At 39.6% G+C, this 19,886-nt stretch overlaps 1 protein-coding gene across 2 annotated transcripts; it reads right to left on the bottom strand.

Moving 5' to 3' along the window:
• Positions 1-715: 715 nt before the first annotated feature.
• Positions 716-10,081, bottom strand: IDS (iduronate 2-sulfatase). Of its 2 annotated transcripts, none has more exons than XM_032996152.2 (9): positions 9,800-10,081; positions 8,944-9,080; positions 7,702-7,879; positions 6,732-6,820; positions 5,321-5,521; positions 4,530-4,700; positions 3,738-3,864; positions 2,043-2,213; positions 716-1,335 (listed from the first exon to the last, which is right to left on the bottom strand). In XM_032996152.2, the coding sequence occupies exons 1-9, from the start codon at positions 10,068-10,070 to the stop codon at positions 833-835; spliced, it is 1,848 nt and encodes a 615-aa protein (XP_032852043.2). In that variant the 5' UTR covers positions 10,071-10,081; the 3' UTR covers positions 716-832. The 2 variants fall into 2 exon arrangements, with proteins under 2 accessions (XP_032852043.2, XP_032852044.2); XM_032996153.2 differs by lacking the exon at positions 9,800-10,081 and adding an exon at positions 9,576-9,668.
• Between the last annotated feature and the right edge of the window lie 9,805 nt (positions 10,082-19,886).

Raw genomic sequence — 19,886 nt, 5'->3', positions numbered from 1 at the left:
TCACTTAGCACCTAAGAATGCAAACATCTAAGTTGCTGTCACTGGAGTGACAACCCTCAAGTGCACTGAGCAATTCAGCAACTACAGTAACCAGCAAGCTACAACAGCTAAAGGTTTCCATGTCTTTTCACCTGTGGGGCCTCATTGGACCAATTCACATGAAAAGCCACAGAAGAACATACGGGTGTTACCTTAAACCCTCAGTCTTATTTAGTGTTTCAGTGATGAAAGCACTCATTTCACACATATTAATTAAAAAATCAGATCTGCTCCTGAATAAAAAGCATGATTCTCCAAATTAAAGCTCTTATTTTAAATAATTAAATTTTGCATGAAACACAAGAAATTTCTCTTTTAGCTCTAATCAGAGGTAAGGCTGGCGACAGCAGGCATCTCAGTCCTTCACCAATATCAAATGTCTCCTTGGTACAGCAGACGAGACCTGCTTACTGACACACACTCTCTGCACACTTTCAAGCACAGAAGTCTCTCTTTTTCCACCTTTCACACCACCAGTTTCAGCATAAGTAAGGATTTTTAATTCTTCAGTCACTCAGAAGACTACAGAGATGTTTCAGAGTATGGACCTGCATACCCTGTGTGGCCTTTTCAGAAGCATTATACACGCTTGTGTTTGAAAACACAACTGCAGAAGTTCACTCTTGACTACTTCAGTGTAATAAGGACTGCAAGAAGATAAAGGCAATAGCTAGTGTTTTGATATAAACAGGATTTTAATTCAATCCAAGTGTTTTCTGTACAACAGAAAGCTTTTATACAAAACAGGAAGTGTTACCTCAGTTGCAAGAACATGCAGAGAAACTGCAGAACCCTAGTGCTTCAAAAAGACGAGGATTTTTTTGAAAAAACAACCATGTGAGGTATTGTTATAGATGTTATAATCCTGGTTTGGATCAGTCTCCACCATGTACAACTCTCCTGCATGGACATCCTCAAAGTCAGCACTGAAGTTGTTAGGATTAAACCGAACCCATACAGTATACCTGTAGTCAGCTGTACGCATGGAGTAGCCCATGATTCTGATGTCTTTCAGCTTCGGCTTGTCAGAGTTCCACTGAGGAGTGTCTGCGGGCCGAGGATATTGGCTGAAAGCAACAGGTTCCTCATTAAAACACCCAGGAGTCTCATCATACTCATCCTTCTCTTCCTCCACCTTCTCTTCAGAGGCATTAAAATACTGGACAATGCTTGCCCCCTCAGTGCACAGTGCAACATGAAACGAAGTCTCTGGGCACACAGGAGGAACTTGCAGGCCAGCAAGTTCAGCAAGCGTTGAAAACAGAGACACAAGCTCAACCACTTTTTTGCTTCGTCCTAAAAGAAACATCAAAATACAAAGTTATGTAACATGATGGCTTGACAGACACTGGTAGAACATTTTAGAAATTTACTGAAAATTAACTTGGTGTTTTATTGAAAGTGCTTTGTACTGATTTGTGAGGTAACAAAATCAAGGCAATTAAGGTGTGGCAGTTAGCTCTGTAGATGCTAGTCTATGCATTTATGATGTATTTTTAACAAGAAATTTTTTGTACTTACATTTCTTAAATGTGCAGCTTTCAAGACAATAATATTCATTACTTTGAAATTCAAGAACTCTCCAGAAAGACAAAGCAAATTCCAATGTCAACAGTATAACACTAGAGTGCCTCCATAAAAACACTTTCCAGTGCCACCATTTTAAGTACAGATGCTACACGGAGGTTAGTTACTAATCACTGTGGGAAAGACAGCAGCCACCACTACAAAAGATAGATCACGGTTCCTTTTAGCCATCTACACCACAGAAAAATAAATCGCCTGCTGTGTTAATGCAGACATCTAGCTGTTTCTACTAAAGCAGATCTAACCAAAGCAAAAGTTTGTGTCCAAGGATTCCTTTCACCATCTTATTCCTCATCAGTACAAGAAGCACAGTCAATGACACCCACTCAAGCTGCCTGTAAGCAAAGTGTCTTTACTTCACCACTTCTCCTTTACATATATCCACAGCAAACAAGAAATAAATGCTGGAAATTTACCTTGAGGTACCAAACCTATAATATGACTAAAAGCATCAAGGTAGGGGAAAACCCTCTCTCCTTGACTAACAGAAGTTGTCATTCCTGGTACATAAAACATCAGCGGCACACGGGTAGCAACATCAAAATTGCTGTATTTTGCCCATTCACCATGTTCTCCCAGGGACCATCCTAGATGACAGAGAATACAATTCAGAGTAGACACACTGGGTTGTAATTCAATAGTCATTTCTTTTTCACTGTAAATTGACTCTGGCTGTTGAGGCCACTAGTCTGTTATCAAGGTTATATTAAAAGGCAAAGAACAAACTGTATTTAAATATAACAAGATTTTTCTCTAACATGAAAACTATTTCAACAGCCACCTAAATCTTGCAACTTGATACTCCTTTATTAAGGAATAATTACATCTTTCCTTATTTCCCCTACTCTAGATTAGAATTAGGAAATTAGCATTAAAACAGCAGAAAAGAGGAACTGGGGTGTGTCACAGTGCCTGCAAGAGTCTCCAGATCGATTCCACAAAGCACTCATTTAAGTTCTGGGCAGCTGCCAGCGCTCCAATACTCCTGTTAATGCTGTAACTGAACATCCCTTGGAGCCAAGGCTGCTATCTATGCCAGACTGCCATATCAGAATGTTACCCCTGAGGAAGCAATAGAGATCAAAACTCTTTAGCTATCCTCTTCCTCTTGGAAGAGGTGCCAACATGACTTCCTTGCAGGCAGATTTATTGCCAGCTTCACTTTGGGGGAAGACAAAGGAACTGTATGACAGCTATGTTAACACATGACTTTTTTTGGATCACTTTGCTAGCCATGGTACTAGAAATATCAACTGTTTACAGTTAACCACAGCAAGGAAAAGAGGAATTCAGTTTACAACTGAAAGTCCGAGTCAAGGTGGTAAATCAGAAGGAACATCCAGAGTCACTTTAGTACCAGAAGTATTAATCCCATTGCTCTACAACTCGTAAGGGCTCGTTTATACACACACTCACAGAAGTAACTGCAAATTCACAAAATATGTGACTTGAAACAGTTAGGATATGGCTTAACTAAACCAATTTAAAGTCAGCTAAGCCATCCCCCGATTAAAGGGTCACAGGGCGGTTATTTTAATTAATATTATAGAAACAAACATTAAATACTTGAGGCATGTGTCCCACAATTCAAAATCAGTTTTTTACTACCAGGATCCAGAGTGCACAAGACCTCAATTATGAGGGGGGAGCCATACTGCTATCAGTTTAGGTGCTCTGCAAGCAGCAATGACAAGTGCAAGAAAATACACTTCAGCAGTTAATGAGAAAGCCTGTCACCCACTGTACCAGATGGCTCTCTACAAACTGTAAGGGGGGGAGGAGTGGTCACTATCCTTTCACAGAACTGTTCCCAGCAAGAGTCACTCCCTGGGTAGGAAGTGGGAATACAACAAGCTCAGCCCAGTGGCCTGGCAGTCTCATCACTCACTAGCAAACTCCCAACCTGATTAAAAAGAGGTGCTTACAGGGGACAGAACTGTGCAGCCACAGAAGCGTGCGTCAGTCCATTTAATTAGAGACAGACTAACCAGATATACAAGGTACGGTAGCTCTGCTGTACGTGATATAAACACATACTTGATTAATATGACAGCACTGAGCTGCACAATTAAGTTATTAACAGTGAGCTGGAGAAAGATCTAAACACTTACCATGATCAGCAGTAAAAACTACTATTGTGCTATTTGAGAGTCCTACATCATCCAAAGCATTCAAGAGTAGGCCAACTTGCATATCCAGGTAAGAAACTGCTGCATAATAGCTCTGACGAATCTGCCGCTTCAAGTGAAAACAGGGGAGAGAAAAAATAGTTAGCTTTTCCCAAGAGACGCACACAGGAAAACCAGTGGGTGGCTGTGTAAGTAAAAGAACTAAAGGATTTTACTTGTAAAGCTTTATTTTTTAAGTGTCTGTAGCCTGATTAATGTCCAAGAAAAGGTAAACAGGGAGGGAGCAGTTAAAAAATTCTCTCTTTCCTAGAAGTTCTGTCAAGCAAGATGTTGCAAAGCAATCATTTCTGCTTCTCTCAGGGTCCAGCCAGTGCACCTTATTTTGGCATAAGCACTGGGAAGTCGAGGAAAATCTTGTAAAAGAAGATGCACTGAGTGGTGGCTTGAACCAGATAAACAGATTCAGATAATGAAAACGAACACAACATTGGTAGCTGATACAAACGTTGCTTTATATACAAAGCAGGAGCACATACTACTATTGCTAGTTGATGGTTGATCTCTTCCTCCCCACCCTCACTAGTCTGATTGCAGTTACAGTGATGGTTTAGCCTACAAAGCCAGAGATGACAGTATATGCAAGGCAGGAAATTCATAGTATTTGCAAACTGCCAGTTGCTGAATACCTAGGAACATCTACAAGCAGCCAACTGCTCCCTTGCATTTGAACAAGGTAAAACAGCTTGACTTCAGTGCAGTGTGTTGACAGCTTACCTGGAAGTCATCTGGAAGTGGTCCATAAGGGAAACTAACATTTAATGCTTCCACATCATCCCTCTGCCTGATATCCGTCCAGGGGTTGTACGCCACAGAAGGTAGTTTCTCAGGCACCCAGGGATCTGGGGCTAACGTGATGTTTTCCAAGGGGTACAACTTGAGAAATTCCTTTACAATATGAACACACATAAAGACTGCCTTCACCTCTAACGTTTATTGTAAACTTTGTGTTGTAAAGCAGTAACTGTCTCCCCTTGCATGACCCTTTAACATTCTTACCATTTACAAGGCTTCACCACTACTCCTCCCCCAGAGCGTAAAAAGTAGCAATACTATGCTAGTCAGCCCCAAACAAATCCTGAAAAATACTGAGTTAGTAAGTACCTAAAACCAGCCTCCTGTATCTCAAAGCAACGCTGAAATAAAAGGTCCAACATCACTTCCTCTGAAATTAATAGAAGTTTTGCTACCAACTCAAACAGGGAATGAAGTACAAGATGTTGCAAGGCTTCATTATGTCATACTCCATCAAGCTGAACACCATCTCCATGCAATAGCAGTCACTATTATGGTGGTAGAAGCCTGGCTTCTGGCTGAGTGGTCACAACTCATTCTCATTAGACATTCTGAAATGCAACACAGGCAACTGCTAAAGTTACACCAAATCAAAGCTGGTTTTCAGCTTGCTTTCCAGGAACAATAGCAATAAAGCATTTGTGGAAACAGCCTTGAAAAGCAAAAGCAACGCTTGTCTAAGTTTCTTTCCCTGCAGGCTTCAGTTTCCTCACCTGAGGGTACTTCAGTGGGATATGTGGTTTGTGGTAACCGACAGCCAGGAAGAATTTTTGCTTGTTGGTTTTCATAACATTCAGTAAGCGTATGGCCTCTTCAGTGCTCTGAATATCAGGCAAAGTACCACTGGGCATTTCTGTCACATCCACTGGGCACACCAAGTTTGCATAAAGTTTTCCATCTTTTCCCCTACAGGTCTTTAAAAACAACAACAAAAAAAAGTAACTTAACTTCTGTAAAAGTAAAGAAATCCTCTGTTCTGTAACTTTCAAACCAATTTGTTTCTCAATCATTCTACCAACAGAATACTGCAGATTAGACACAAAAAGGAATTTCACAATTTCTATGAACACTAAAGGTGCCAAGTATATTGATGCTTGAGCAGACAGCTTCAAGAGTTGAAGAACACAGCTTCCATGTCTACGGAAAAGCAGAATCCTCTCTAAAGCTGGGCAGAAGATTAAACAGTCATATGGGAAAACAAACAATTTCTCTGACCTACTGGCAAGAAGGCAGAATTTGGTTACACTACATACATGCATTTTAACTCCTTCTGAACCCAAGAGCTCATAGAGAGCTGCCTGGAAGCTACTGACTTAGCTTCTCAGCAAATGCCACCAGTGGCTGATGTACAACTAGTGAAGAAAGATAAATGAGACTAAATGGTTGCCAGGAAAAGGTGGCCTCAGCATGGTGTTTGGGGGAGTTGCTAAATGAACATAGAGAAAAGTATGCCACGGATATAAATGTTGTTAAAACCAGTCTTTTTCAGCAGTAAATGTAAGAACAAAGCATTGACAAGGCTGTCTGTAGCCTCATGGCTGGAGCTCCTAGCTTTGCAGTATATAGACTCCAGCATATGATGCTATCACAGGATTTTTTTGGGCCACACTTAAGAGTAACAAACATTCTAGAAAAATGAATCAGAATAAAGTTTCAGAGTATTTAGAGATTATTTTAATTATGACCTCCACCCATTTAGCCCTGAGCTCTTCATTGAATTAAGTTCATCAAGCCTACTGACAATGTTTTGCCAGTTACAAAGCAGAGCAAAATTAGTGTGGAAGTTGACACCTGCATTTTTCAGATACAGGAATTCATGACCTAGACACAAATTAAGATCACCCTTTCTTGCAAGCACCTTTATATCTCAGTAACGTAAGTTTCTAAATACTAATTTAGAAATACTTAAAATATCTGCAGGATGGGCACATGAACTGACATGACACACAACTGAAGAGGTAAGCCTTCTTTTGGGAGGCTAAGAAACAGAGTATCAATCTGGCTTGTTGTTTCCCTGCACAAGGTTGCAGTCTCAAAAACCAGAGTATAGCCTGTGCTTGACACAAAGATCTTGGTTATATCCTGAAAACCCTTCTTCGTTAGGGTCTCACAAATCACCCTTACCTTATAATTTTCATACTTTTCAGTTGAAGGATGAAAGGGTGGAATGGACCAACTGTATGGATAGTCATCACTGTAATTGGATGAAACCCCTGAAAAGGGTAAAGACATTAGAAATGCTCTAATAGTTGACTGAACCAGGAAGAGTTCAAACTAGTTTAACTTGTTTTCAGTTGCGTTTTTTTTCTCTCCTAAATATGCTAAATGAAGAAATATTTAAAATTATCTTTAACTGAAAAAAAAGAAAATCAAGAAATAAGTCAAAAAGTTTAAGACAGACATTTTTCCCTGAAATACACCTTCTACTAGTGAGGGAAAATCAAACTTCTTGAAGAACCTTACTCCAGGGAACAGAAGAAAAAAAAACACCATAAAAACAGGATTAGTAAAAGTCTTCATACACATCCCTAACTAGCATTACTACCAACTGAAAGTTCATATATCCACACAAGTTTAGTTCTGGGGTAACTAACTACTAAAAAGCAGGTCAGTATTACAGCATTTTTCAACTCAGTCGTGTTATTGCTTTTTAACTAGTGAACAACTTTCCTATTTAATTGGTAGTATTAATCATACATTCTGTACCTCCTGATCCAGGCAGCCTATTATGGAAACATGAAACATGTATATGCAGAACTAAGACAATGGGGCTGTTCAGTAATTTCTTCTACAGCAGCTACCTAACTTCCAGACATATTTTTATAATGTTAGACATTTATTCCCACAATCTCTAGACAAGATGTGAAAATATTCACTAGATAAGAGTAATCTAATATATTCCTCTCTAGCACCTTAAGATTTAAAACTGAGATTTAAAGACAACCGACAACCATTGTACAATCTGGCTCACAATTATGGTTTAGATTGTCAATATAGACAAGAAACACACAGTTGATACTTTATGTGAAGTCTGTTTGTGAGAATATACACATTAAGCACGTGTATGTTAAGCAGATGACAATTCAAACCATACCAGGATGAAAAACTTTCCCCACAGATAGGGTCACGTAGCCATTCTCCTTGAAATATTGTGGCATCGTGGAATAGTTTCCTGCATGTACTCTCCAGTAGGAGTAGAAATCATACAGTCGGGTAGTATCAGGTCTGCGTCCAGTAAGAAACGACACTCTACTGGGAGCACACACAGCTTGCTGAGGTGAGAACCAGACAAAAAAGAATCAGTTGGGAACAAAAAGCAAAACACACATACAAACTGACTTATGTGTGGCTGGGCAAAGCATTCAAAGACTCAGGAACTGCAGTGAAAGAGTTTGTATCACTTGAAGCTGGAATGAATAGCACCCTTATTCAGAATATCAATTCCCCATTGTGAGCTTTCAACAGGATATTCATTTACCTACCTATAGTTTTTCCTTAAATAACCAATTTCTAAGCACTAAAAGCTTTGGTTATGCAGCTAGTAGCATAAAAAAAAAAAAAAAAAAGAAAAAAAGTCAGGTTGCATTAAAGACAGTGCTTTTGAAATCTAGCTCACACTCACATGGAATTAAGCAGAAGTGGCAGATGGACTGTGTTGACACAAACCCAAAATCTAATTGACCTGGACCACTTTAAGAATAATTAAAAGGCTACACATACAGAAGGTCCAGGTTACAGTCCAAAGGCCTCAGCAATTCTGTTTCAGATTGGCAAGAGCCAAGAATTATTTCTTTAAAGTCCTAATCCCTATGCAGAATTAGACTCGAACTTCTAACTTTGCAGCAGAAAGAAACGTGGGAGTGTAGACATCCTATGCAAAGTATTCAAGTAAAGAGCAATTAGTGTGATTTCGAGTCCTGTATTTGATACTTACCATACAAGCTGCCCCTTCATAAAAGTCTATAATTTCCTCAAAATAGTAAAAAATAAAAAATAATCCTTTAATCCTTTATAAGCAGTTGGAAAAAATAATTCTAATTTAGTAAAACATCATTTTTTAAGCAGCACTTTGCTGCTAAGAGTGAAAATGTTTGAGTGACATTACGCTCCTGCACAGGCTACACAAGTATCATCAATCAAATGCTGTTTTCATTTCTCTCACTTTAATAAAGGCAGATTCACACAGTAGACTTCAGCCCAACCATTTATTTTCTACTGGAAATACTTAAGGTTAATAAATACTCGCTTTTTCCAGTGGTTTGCCAACACCTACTGTGATAAAACCACTAATTAATAAAATGTGTTTTCTCTATGCAAAATAAGTTATTTATCTCACCTGTGCATACGCATTGCTGAACACAATACTGTGAGAAGCAAGTTGATCAATATTTGGAGATTTCACGAGCTTATCTCCATAACAGCCCAAAACAGGACGCAGATCATCCACAACTATAAACAGGACATTCATACCATCTATGAAGAGAAAGAATCAAGAATATATTCAGCAGAGCTCCAGCAAGTAGCAGCTACTTTATGCAGATTTGTCAGTTTTTAATCCGTAAGTGTACTTATGAAAGAACAAAAATTTTAAAAGCTTCAAGAACATCTAATACTTTTGTAAGGAAACATAAATACTGGGATTAATTCCTTCAACGTGTCAAAATTCTTATTTTGCCTAGACAGAATTATAGTGGTTTTCACTTCCCTTCCTATTTCATTGCTTCATCCCATACTAGTTTATTCACCTGCCTTCAGCTGGCTGCAGAAAGCTGGTGTGAAATAAAGAGGTGTTTTACAGCTCTACCTACTACTGAATTCTGCAGCCTACAAACTTTGAGAGAGTTATTATGCTACAAGTAAAACTGCTACAGGTAAAACTTGGAAACTGTTACGCTATATAATTCTGCTCCAAACTGATGAAAACATTTTAAGGAAGTTAATTACGTACGTATTTCTAAAAACACTCACTTAAGGCGGCAAACCATCTTACGGTTCAAACTGCGCACAAACTGCTGAAGTCGCCTGAGCTCCGCAGCCCGCGGCGCTGCGGCCCGCGCTCCCCCACACCCGCCCGGGCGCTCCCCCCCGACCCGGGGCGGCGCCGCCCGACTCCCCCCGCCGGCCCGGCCCGGCCCGGCCCGGCCCTTCCTTCCCTCCCGCGGGAACGAGCCCCACGCGGGGCCCCGCCGCACCTCCGGGCCCCGCCGCCGCCTCCGGGGCGAAGGCGCAGGCGACGCGGGGAAGGCCGAGCAGGCCGAGGCAGAGCCAAACCACCGCCATCTCCGCGGCGGGGGCGGGGGCAGGGGCGGGCGGGGCGCCGCCGGGCTTTAACCCTCTCGGGGCCAATCGCCGCCGCCGCGAGGACTCCGTTTCCCCGCGCGCCCACACGGTGGCGCGGTAGCCCCGCGCGCTTCCCGGGAGAGCGAGCGCGGCCCCGGCTGCGGCCCGTTCCATCTTTCTCATGCAAATAACGCCGGGAACGAGGAAATCGAGGTTCGGCGTTTAGAGGGGCCGGCCCGGAGCGCGCCGGAACCCCCTTTGTTACCCAGGTCTACAGCCAGTTACCGCTGACTTTTGTTCTTTAAAGAACCAGCGCGTGGCCGGAGTCACCCCAGGCCTAGCGCGGCCCGGCTCCCGGCGGCGGGGCGGGACGCGAAGGGCCCCGGGCGCGTCCCCGCGGTCGGCGGTTCGCCTCCGTTCGTGGAATTCGGAGCCGGCCGGGTGGGCTCAGGCGCTTCCCCACGCCGGGGCTGCAGGGCAGCCAGGGCCAAGCTCTCAAGACAACCGACGGCTTTTTTTTTTTTTTTTTTTTTTTCAGCTTGACTGGTGCAGTGGTTGAGGGGGGCACGAAAGGACAGAAGTTCTGATCACTTTTTATGATCAATCCTTCAAAGACCGGTCTTGGCTTCAGCAGACTGAAAGGCTGCGTGTTGTCCCCTCCCCACAATATTAAAAGATTCGTGAAGAACTAGTTTTATAAAAAGCTCTGAAACTTATCATGATTTCTATCTTTAACTGTGGAAGAGAGAATAGATTTATTGCCAGTATTCCTGTACAAAATAAACTCCCTGTTAACTATATAGATGTTTCCCAATCCGCAACTGTAACATTATCAAAGACCAAGATGGTACAATAAAGCTGCTCACAAGAAGATTATAAAAGAATTAAAAGACCATAACTACATAGTCTTAAACATTTAATAAGCAGGTAAAATTATGACAAATATACCAATACTGAAAATACACAGCCAACTTTTTACTCGCATGTGAAAACCACTATGACAATGGCACCTGTGATGCCATGTGGATTTTTCTTTTTTAGCAAGTGTTAGGTGCTCCGTTGATTACAAATGGCAGATTAATAGTGAAATGTATTGGCAAATATCAATATCTTCAGGACCAGACTATTAAACAAAACAAAACAAAACAAAACAAAAACCAAAACCCGAACAACCCTAGGGGAAAAAAAAGCCTCCATTTACAGAAAAGCAATGCATCTCTAATGAAATCTATAAGTTTATTGTTTCTGTGCTTCAGGACTGTATTGGTTGCTCTTTCTTATCAAAATTAAAATGTTGGCAGCCTGAGTTCTGAGATAGAAATACCCTAATTCATCCCTTTTTTTAATACTGAGGACTAGCATACGGAAAGAAAATCAAAAGCCGAGTGTGAAAAGTCCAGCTAGCAGAGCCTGCCTCATCAGAGACAGGCAGGTGTGTGGATTAGTCCTGTGCTACTGGTATTGTGCAAATTGTGGTATTTCTGCAAATTTAAAGTTATCTGCACTAAGGGAAATTGCTGTGAAAACATTCTTAGAGTCCAGATTTTCCTAGATACCTCTCTTTCCACACACACCCCCTTAGAAAAGTTATTCTAAGGGAATATAAAGGCTTTTGAATGTGATTTCTGCATACCCTATCACTTACTCAGAAACAGGGCAGTAGATTTACCAGATGCAATTAATTCACAGCATGTCCAATGCATAAATAGCACAAGGCACACACAAAACTTGATACCTTCTTGAGATGTTGGACACTGTGCATGTGAACACCTAATGGAGAACCCATTTGATACGCCAAGCTGTTCTTGAGTAGGTTGGATCTCCTGCACACTCGCTGTATGAGGTGGCTCACACAGTACCAGTACAGGCAAGGCACAGCTCACTTAGTACATCTGTGCACATTCTCTATACACGTACACGTGATACAACCCAGACATGCCAATTGCACAGCACATGTATTATACTATATGTGCAATGGGGAATATGAACCAGAAACATAGGAAACTGTAAGTGTCTGTAGAATCTGAAGCAGAAATACAGGAACTTTACCTTTAAACCACCAAGGAATTCCTATCAACATTCCCCAAATTGGTGGCTTCTTTCACTGGAGCAGGTGTTAAAAAATAGGCTTAAAACAGAACCACCTCAGAGCCAGAAGCAGCCTTTTTCTCACCTCTGAAGAAGTTGACAGAACAATGAAGATGAATTAAATCTAAAAATTTTTATAATGCAATATAGCAGTTTTGTTAAAATACCTATAGAAATACTTCAGAAGAGAGCAGATTTACTGGAAAAACTATACAACCCAGGATACGTAAGCCAATTAAGAAAAACTTACAATTCATCAGAGTTAAGCATTTTCAGATGTTTGCAAACAATACTGAATGACTTAGTTTCCTAAAACTGCTTTGCTAACTCTTTAAGAGGATGGGATAGAAAATAGCCTGTTTCTCTGCTCTATAAAGAAGCATATCTGAAGGTTAAAATATGCTGTGTATGCACTCACCATAAGCTTACCAGGAACATTGGTTAAAATGGTCTGTCACAATCCTATTGCTCAGTGGAATACACGGTTCAAAAGTCCAACACATTATGTGTTACATGGCGTCTGCATACACATTCCAGAACATATACTTCCTCTAAACTATTACAGTGAAGTTTATTTTCATGTGGAACTTACACTTCCTTTCTATACATACTGGAAATGCTTGAATCAAATCAAGAACCATGTTACTACAAACTCAGTTACTACAGGGTACACAACATGCAACCAGCTCATGAATATTATTCAGTGTATTTGGTGATTGCGTATTTTGGAATTAATTTTGTGTATAAGCAGCATATCTCACAGGTATCAGCAACTCTCTTAGCACAGATCAGCTGCTGGAAATGTGCATCCCCAAGTGATACTTCATTTGGAGACTTTTTATGGAAAAAGCCAAGGAATTATTTTGCTATTGTACATGCATTTAATTACCATAACATTTGCCTCTCTCAAAGGCAAATATGTTAAGTGGTACTTGATATGGATTTCCTGGTTTGGCTAACATGAGTATTTATCAGTCATCTTAAATTCAGTCCACTAGAAGAATTAATTACACAGGAAAAAATCTCTTTCAAACAGCACACAAGTTCTAATGCTATAAAGCAGATAGGGATGCTGCCTGGTGAATGATTGCAGACTCAGAAATCACAGCCCTAGTAGTATGGCTTTGACAAACTGGTCTCACAGCTCAGATGTCCACTCCACCCCGGATGTATGGGCATCTGAGCTGCCTGTCATTCAGCTCCTGAACTAAACCACTGCTACATTGATTGTGATGAGTCAGGAGTGTAACAGGAAAGGTTAAACCCAAACCTTGCCTGAACTGGAGATATCTTGTACAACACTCTCCCTAGTCATTCTGCTAGAAGTCCCAGAAGCCCTTATGAATGTCAGCCTTTTCTACCTACCACCACCACTGAGTATCAAATCTGACAGTGTGATCACTTAGCAAGATGCTGAGACATATAATGAAGGTTTGAGGGTCTACAGTAGTGCTTGTACAAGTGTTAGTAATATAGATGAGACCACCAAAATAACAGCTAAATATCTTTAAATCAACTATTTTCTATGACAGACCCACATTAAGACATAGTAAAAATTCAGTACAGGAATATTTTTAGTGGGAAAAATCCTATTATTGCAACTCTGTAAGAAATGGCTGTACTATCAGACCCATAGTAGATCTTATAAAGTAGCATTTTCATACCTGGGGAGGCTTTCCAAGAAAGTTTCCACATGTACACTTTCTGTTTAAGGGAGGATTCTGACTGGCAAATATATTTATCCCTAAACTTTTTTTTTCAAAAAAGCACTGGTTTCCTTTTTGTTTTATGGATTGATTAAATTTATTTCTGTACAAGTTGCTCCGAAGAAAATGAGAGGCCTGTTAAAAACATTAACACCTGTGTTAATATCTGTAGCCTTCTCTGGCACATATGGTGAGCAAGTGAAATACCTATAGCAAACATGGAGCTGCCTGAACCAGTGAGACATAATGTTGATAAATCTCTAAACAGCATTTTTATTTTTTAAATATTCCATAGCTCTACTTTCAGAACCAAAGCAAACATACTTATAAGTCGTCTGTGAACATCAGCACTCAAGGATACACTAAAAACATCCCATCAGAGGCATCTGCATAGACTTTCAGTTTGTTAACATTCTGATGAGAAATTATAAGATAACATCATATTCTGTCCTTGCAGTCTAATCTGCAGAGCTATGCACTAGCAAATACATTGCAGGCCTTAGAAAATACATTCCTAATCCAAAAATACTCATTATAAACCTTGTTTTCATATAAAGTCATTTTTCCATGGCTGAAGTGAGTCATGCAGATCTGCACACCTGCAGCACACTCTCTTTCTCCTCAAGTCCTAGGTTAGTGATCTCACACAACGAGTTTTCCCAAGCACATGCAGTATCAGAGCTGTTTCTAAGATACTATTTAGACTGACTTCAGAGCACTGGGCAATAGGTAAGGCAGGTGCTGTTACCACCACTAAAAGCAATGAATCAAAGGCACACCTCAGTCACGGATTCTCCCATTTCCTGTTTGGCCTTATAAACGTGGCAAATTAGATACTACCAGCTCTGTCTCTGATGTGCTGGCCAGAGAAGAGATGGGTGGATTGAGGAACTGGAGTTCTTCCTGACCCTCCCTGCACCCATTTCAGGAAATGTGCCTACAATTCAGCTAATGCTTAAAGAAATTACTCTTTCCCAAGGACTTTGTAAGAGCAGGCAAGCACACTGCATCGTAGCCCCTAAGAAATAACTTTCATGCACATATGCATTGACACAGGCAATTTCTCAAGTTATGTGGTGAGTACAGTAAAGAGATAAGGACTGCAAACATGAAAGCCTGTGTAAACAAGATGTCATGTAATACTACTGAATTCTTTAATGTGGGTAGCTGGCTAGGACTGGTCTATTATTTAAACATTTACAAATTCTGTTTTGTTTACTATTCTGGGTTAATAGTTGCTGCAGATTTTAGAGGGTATTTTGGATGGCTTCCTTGGTGCAGTTACAAAATACAGTTATTAAAACAAACAAACAAACAAACAAACAATCTGACCCCCATTTATTGCTCATAGTGAAATCTAGTCGACCCTCTATTGCCCTTATCACAACTGCCTTAGAGGGGAAGTGAATAAGCTCATCAGTATTCAGGTATTGCTAACAGGGAGGTCACCTTCTGTTAAGCAACTCTCCATTTCAAACATTAAAACGTTGCAATTAGTAATTTGACAAGGACACCAAAGTACACAACTACTTTGCTCTGACTAAGGTGATGTTTTCTGTAGTGTCATTCTGCTTACACAGAATGAGAGGAGTGATTCTTGCGAAGACACAGATCCCGCTTCCCATATACATGCAAACTGTGGGATGCAAAGCAAGTGTCATGAAGGCAGAAGCACAGGGGAGGATAAGCAGGGATCTGTAACTAGGCAAAGCAAGTTAGAATTAAAAATCACTCAAGGTTAGGATAAAACCTTTTAGAAATTAACACGGACTTGCTACTCTTTAGGATTCTTTTAATGACACTTTTTATCATGCCTGACTAAAACAGAACAGTAGTAAGACCAAGAGACATAGAACTAGCAATTGTAGTAGTGAGTAGCAATGTCTTTTGACATGATCAAATTCTTCCTTTCACTATCTCCTTTCTTCACAGTTCATCTTAGGGTGAGATATAAGACTAAGAACTACAAAAAAAATTATGCTCATGCCACTGTAGACATTCCTTGCACTGCTCTGAGTTTACTTTGTACACAGTAGGAGACTGGTTCTGCTACTATGACAGTACTTTCCATTCTCATTCGCAAGACCATACAACAAGATCTACAACTACCCATGAGTAACACTGTTTCATATGCTGAAAATGGCCTATACCTCCAGAAGCATCCCATCAGTGTGCCAGATATGATCCTAGTACACAAGCTCTGCAACAGGCTTTCTGGTCCACCAGAAAAAAATATTGAGAACCACATTTCCACAACAGTCATTTTCCCAATTCAGTATATAACACATCAAGATACTATCCACAATGTATTCAGGAATTGGTACTACCTTAAGTATGACTGCAGGATGGAATAGCCTGTGTCTGGTTACTAAATAAAGATTCTACATTTCTTTCTTTTGTTAGTATAAAAGGAGACAAAACTCAAAGATTGTTTCTATCTAACCTGTATCTTCAATCTCCTGCTATAATAGCTGTCAGTGTACTGGATCCCAAAGGACCTCTGCTGAGTTTACTCAGTGCTTTTAAGCATGACACCTAAACAAGGTAACTAGTCCTTTCTGGATAGCATCATTTTCCCTTGAGTTCTTGAGACTCAAAGGTGTTTTGCAGGAGCTGTTGGATAAACAGCTCAAACTAGTATGCCCTTCCCAGACACTCTGTTTCCTATCATTTATCAATAGTATTCTATGGTCCAAAAAGTTCAGGTAAAAACCACAAAGGGTTAACTGTGTTCTAGTATGTGCTTGTTCAAGTAAAGTAATATCTCTGATAATTTTTTACGTAAAGGACTTTCACATGTACCATGTTAAGTCACAAAATGAAACTCATCAGCCACCTTTGCTTTGACATGATTTAGCAGCAATAAATTTTGGAAAACAGGTTTGCTGTGAGGAGGTAGCCATAGAAATAGCAGGGAGCAGCAGGATATGAAAACTCCAAAATCCATCAGAAATTAACTGGAAAATCAGAGCAGTAAAAGACAAAGCCTCTGCAGGTCTTAAAAAGTGAAACTGAACATAAATTGTAACTTTATAAGCATCACCAACAAAAAATAAGTATTGATCTAGCTGTCAACTTTCATGAACATGATAATGTTATAGGCCTTCTTTTAAAAATAAATAAATAGAAACCACTTTACACATGCTCAGTGGAAACTCCATGCTTAGCTGAGCAAAATTTTCTGCTGTTCCAGGCAATAACAAGGGAGGCACAGAACCAAGCTGCTACGGAGGAAGCAGTTGTGATCTGGTTACCCCTTCTGCAGTGCTGCTTCATGGGCAATGCTCCTGTCTGCCTTTGGAAGGCAGCAGGCCAGGAAGCGTGGAGGCAACTGCAGACTAAGCTTTCATGCTATTTCAGTACTTGGAGTACAGAAGTGTTTGGTTTTTTTCACTAAGAAAATTTCATCCCTTTGATAAAAGGATGGAATTAAAGAACAGGGAGAAATGGTAGACAAACAGATTATGGCCCAAATTGTGGTCGCTTATTTTGCCCATCTAGAACCCAAAATTGTGATTACTTATTTTGTCCATCTGGAAACTGATTTTCCAAACTTTCTGTTGTTACATAACCTATAATATAGGTTTGAATGAACACAGGTCCTCATCACTACTACTGCAGGTGTGAGTGGACTAGGTCCCAGGATCTCAAACACAGATACCCAGTGGGCAAGGAATACAAAGTGAGGTAAAAAGGACCAGTGAAGCCTGGCTTGTACTCACACAGAAACATGGTAAAATTCAACTGCCTTAAAGGAGAATATTCTTTCCCTTCCTGAAATTCCTTTACTCCTTCACAGGACACCTTTCACCTTCAGCAGCAAAAGCATACACAAGGTGGTGCTTCACTGGACAACCCCCAACTTACTGCAGGAATCCTGTGGGGAAGACCAGCATGTGTTCATGTCATTGAAGATTGCCATGCAACAGCCTGGCTGTGTGACAATACCAATGCTTTAAAATACTTATGTTTTTTTCTTATAAGATATACACATGTTCACTACAATACAAGGTAAAAAAAAAAAAAAAAAAAAAAAAAAGAAAAAGCCTGATAAACTTATGTAAAGCTGAAAGCCCAGGGAAGATAAATCACCTCATGCTGTCCTCTTACTCAGTCATCCTGTGTAAGCTTGGATTTGGTAATCCAACATTCCTCTTTGGACCACTGAACTGGAGCTTTCTGATTCTCTCTTATATTTAATTTGGACAGCTCCTAGGTGATTCCAAAATGTCATCTTGCTAGATCTCAGACCTGAAACCAAGGTAAAAAAAAAAGCTCATCTCTTTGATCTTGTTCACTTTCATTCCCTGACTCCCATCTAATTTTGTTAACAATTGGTTTCTTGCTTCATGGCTGAATCAGAGACTTAAGTGAGTTGTATTATTTTTAGATATGTTTGTGTGTCTTTTCAATGTAGTGAGATATAAGTAGGTTCTTGTCAAAGAATAAAATGCAGCAAGTAGCTGGTTAGTGTTTTTATCTCTGTAAAAGCCATGTAAATTTGCCACAATCATATTGACATTTAACCTGATCCTTTTCCTTGAATACACTGCAGAAGGAGCTATGTTATATCCAATTACTGATAAGATGAAGCCTGATTTATCATTGTCCTGCATCACAGGCTAAAGTATACGTTGCACCATGTTACTACATCAGGGTGCCAGTATTTTAGCCCATGAGCTATACTGCTGCAAATTATTACACTGCTGCAAGGCATGCTGAACTAAATTCACCTCTTGTATACAAAATCCGAAAACTGTTATTTGGTGGCATTTAACCATTTATCTTGTGCTATCTGGCTTGACTTCTGAAAGAAGCCCAGAGGAATCACAGAAATCTCATTTGAAGTCAGTGCTATCCAGACATGCAGATCCTTAAGATTCTTGGAACACCTGACCTGTGTCAGTACAAAAGTTCTAATGCTTTAGGTAAAATTACTAGGTGCCTTTACTTTAAAAAGGAGGAACGTAAAAGCTTCGTGTTGCATACAGAACTCCCATCAATTTCCCTAGGCATAATATGATAGGCAGAATCAGTTCCTTTAACTTACAGGCTCTGTTCTTCTTGGTGAAAGGTTCTATTCCTAGTGCAATTTCATTAGTTAAAATACAAATGTTCAGTGAAGACAAGAGCTCCTTATTTTCATAACAGTTGACAAGTCGGTCTTTTCACATAAATTATCAGGTCAACGTGAAGCTCAAATTGCATTCCCTTTATAACATGCAGGACTGATCAAGTAGAGGTGAAGTAGAAGTTAACAAAAACCATAGCATTTTTAGAGAATACACAAGCAGAACTGTACTGCAATTTTTAAATTATTTAGAAACCTCATTTTAAACATCTCTATAATTTTCATTGATAAGAACACAAATTATAGAATTAAATTACTTTGCATAGGACTAAGATGATGGTATTGGTCAACCATATAATAAATTTTATATCAAAACCATGGGAATTTTATTTCAAATATTTTACCTGTACAATCAGTCTTAGTTTACTGTATTAAAATTAAATGCAACATTTAAAGGTAAACCAATCAGATTATGTATTTCTATTACATAAACTACTTAATGAATTTTTTCCCAACTCTAAATTTGTATAATTTCTTATTCAAAAATACTGCAAATTAAATGTTCTCCTTTCTGCTTATATAAGGGCATTTATGCTGCAGATACATTTTTTGGTAATGATAAACATTAAAAAATTTAAAAATAGCAAAGAGATGTGATGCTTTCCTATTAAAAAAAAAAAATGGTAAATTCTAGTCATAGAATAAACTACTGCAAGGCAGAAAATCTGCACTTTGGTTAGCTGTGTTTAGAATTTGGATGACTATTACTTTTGGCAATTAAACAAGAACAAAGTGTGAGTTGAAAGAAAATATGAAAATCAGCAGTGTGCTAACTTGAACAGACAAAGTTCAATAGTGATTAAAAAACAAAAACTCTCCGAGACATGTGACAGGAATATCAATGAAGAAGTCGCATAGTGACAGTGTTTGAAAAAGCCATTAAAGGAAGCAACAAATAATCAAATCTCTCTAGTTCCTGGATTTGTTGACTTTTAATTAATGAAGAAAACATTACCTAAAATACTTGATTACTATAGCAGAGTGGTCAAACTAAAGAAACCTAAACCCAGGTCAGGTTGACCCGTGTCCTCCAGTTAACACAAACCAGACCTCCCTCACTTCATTTGAGTCAGT

Source organism: Tyto alba, unplaced genomic scaffold (genome assembly GCF_018691265.1).
Source record: "Tyto alba isolate M040663 unplaced genomic scaffold, T.alba_DEE_v4.0 Super-Scaffold_5, whole genome shotgun sequence".
Classification (NCBI taxonomy): Eukaryota; Metazoa; Chordata; class Aves; order Strigiformes; family Tytonidae; genus Tyto; species Tyto alba.
The sequence above is the reverse complement of the archived record's forward strand: the minus strand, read 5'-3'. Positions and strand labels throughout refer to the sequence as shown.

Excerpts from the sequence above, each read along its gene's own strand:
- IDS (XM_032996152.2), bottom strand. The coding sequence starts at position 10,070 with ATGAGAAAGATGGAACGGGCCGCAGCCGGGGCCGCGCTCGCTCTCCCG. Across the intron at positions 5,522-6,731 it reads AAAAGTATGAAAATTATAAG|ACCTGTAGGGGAAAAGATGG; the intron begins GTAAGGGTGATT and ends TTGTTTTTAAAG. Across the intron at positions 2,214-3,737 it reads AGTTTTTACTGCTGATCATG|GATGGTCCCTGGGAGAACAT; the intron begins GTAAGTGTTTAG and ends TCTGTCATCTAG.